The sequence below is a fragment of the Arachis ipaensis genome, chromosome B03, assembly GCF_000816755.2.
Source record: "Arachis ipaensis cultivar K30076 chromosome B03, Araip1.1, whole genome shotgun sequence".
Taxonomy (NCBI): domain Eukaryota; kingdom Viridiplantae; phylum Streptophyta; class Magnoliopsida; order Fabales; family Fabaceae; genus Arachis; species Arachis ipaensis.
This window is the reverse complement of record NC_029787.2, coordinates 41,734,031-41,735,891: the sequence shown is the minus strand read 5'-3', so window position 1 is coordinate 41,735,891 and position 1,861 is coordinate 41,734,031. Positions and strand designations below refer to the sequence as shown.

The 1,861-nt window shown below is 34.2% G+C and overlaps 1 protein-coding gene across 1 annotated transcript; it reads left to right on the top strand.

Moving 5' to 3' along the window:
* Positions 306-1,537, top strand: LOC107630393. Its single transcript, XM_016333499.2, has 2 exons — positions 306-728; positions 853-1,537. Exons 1-2 carry the CDS (start codon positions 554-556, stop codon positions 1,104-1,106), a joined length of 429 nt encoding a protein of 142 aa, XP_016188985.1. The 5' UTR covers positions 306-553; the 3' UTR covers positions 1,107-1,537.

The following is a 1,861-nucleotide window of genomic DNA, read 5'->3' as shown; positions in this document are numbered from 1 at the left end:
AAATATTTTATATTTATATGTATATTATATTTTATAAAATTTTAAAATTTATCATATATTTCGGATCGCGTGTCCGTGCATCATAAATATATACCATGTAAAATCCGGGTAATGCACGGATGTTAATAAAGACTTTGTTATTAAATAGTTGTATATACTAAGCACTATTATATTTTTGCCAATTATGACGTACTTTTAGATTGTGTAATTAAGATTTCGCATAATAAATAGGTGTTTTGCTTTGTGAAGATTCCCGATAAAATAAAGAATCAAAGAGAATTGTCATTGAATGCAAAATATAAATGCTTGTTGCTCTCCTTCATACCATCACCATTTCCCTTTACTTTACTATAAAATATAAATAAATAAGTAATAATAAAAATATACAAATATTGATTGATTGCTCTCTCTTCTCTCTCAGAAGAAAGAAAAGGAAAACTGCTCCTTCCTCTCACTCTCCCCTTTCTCCCAAAACCTTTACCACATCCATTCCCTTCATTCATTTCCATCTCTTCCTCTTCTTTGAAGAACCATCGCCATCAAATCAAGCCGCATGTCTTCAATGATGAGCGCACAAGGTGTGGTGTTTGCAACCGCCATGGCTGTCTCCGGCACGGTGATCCTCCTCGCTCTCCGCCTTCAGAAATCTTTCCCGCCAACCCAATTCTCCTTCCACGAAATCCCTACTTCCCAAACTCCAAAAACTCTCCGATCTTGCATTTCCTCTGGTATGTACTCTGCTTTTGTCTTTGTTTTTTCCTTCTCCTGTTTCTCGTTACACATTCACAAGAAAATGCAAAAGCTTTAGTCTTTGGCCCTGTTTCTTCTCTAAATTCATGTTAATTGTTGCAGCTGGGAAGAAGAGTGTGAAGAAGAAGAAGAAAAGGGTGCACTTTGCAGAGGACGTGATGGATTCTTGTGGAGACGGAGAAGAGTTCAGGAGGAGGATTAGGTCAAACTATGAATCTGAATCAGAATCAGAATCAAAGGTTGAAACTTGCGGAAATGGGGAAAGAAGAAGAAGAGGAATGCCAGAAAACAGGGTAGCTTTGTATAACGGAATTCTAAGGGATCGTGTGGCCCAACGTTTGGCCTACTCGTGTTGATTTGCTTCTCTCTTCTCTCTCTCTCTCTCAATATGAATATTCTTCTTATTATGCTTCTCTTTTTTTTTATTTTCCTTTTTTTAAATTTCTAAGAAGAATTTTTTAGTTTAGGAAGTAATAGAAGGCAGAGGGGATGGGCCACCACAAGAAGTATAGCTCTCTTATCAGTGTTAGTGATTGCTGATTGGATGGGTTTTCCTTGTGAGTTGTGAAGAATAGGGAGATTTTGTTGATATTTGTGTTTTGTAGGGTAATCTTCTAGGCCTCTCTTTCTCTCTCTCTTTTCATAACTCTAAATCCATCTATTATCTTGTTTCTTTCTTCTTTTTACTTTTAGTCTCTTACCTTTTCTTCTTTTCTACTTAGGAAAATGTATTGTGTTCTGTGACATTTGTGAATACAAATAATAGAATTCTTGTGATGGAATACAGTGTAGGTTAATCTTCTCTTCATTCTTCCACTCATTTTTTGGTGGGTACATATTTAATATTTTATAAAAAAAAATCATACATTTTTCTTTATTAATAAGTGCAAATAACAATACATAAGTAAAATTAGGAAAGAAAACTAATCTAATTTTATATGATTGGGCCCAATCCCATGAAGAGAAAAGGAGTATCCCAACTTTGGAATTGAAGGTAAAGAAGAGTATCATTTTGGGGTTAAATTTTCATTTGGTCCAATAAATATGGATGTATGCTATTGTCTTTGTTGGTAACTTAGTATATATATATATATATATACTAAAATTAACT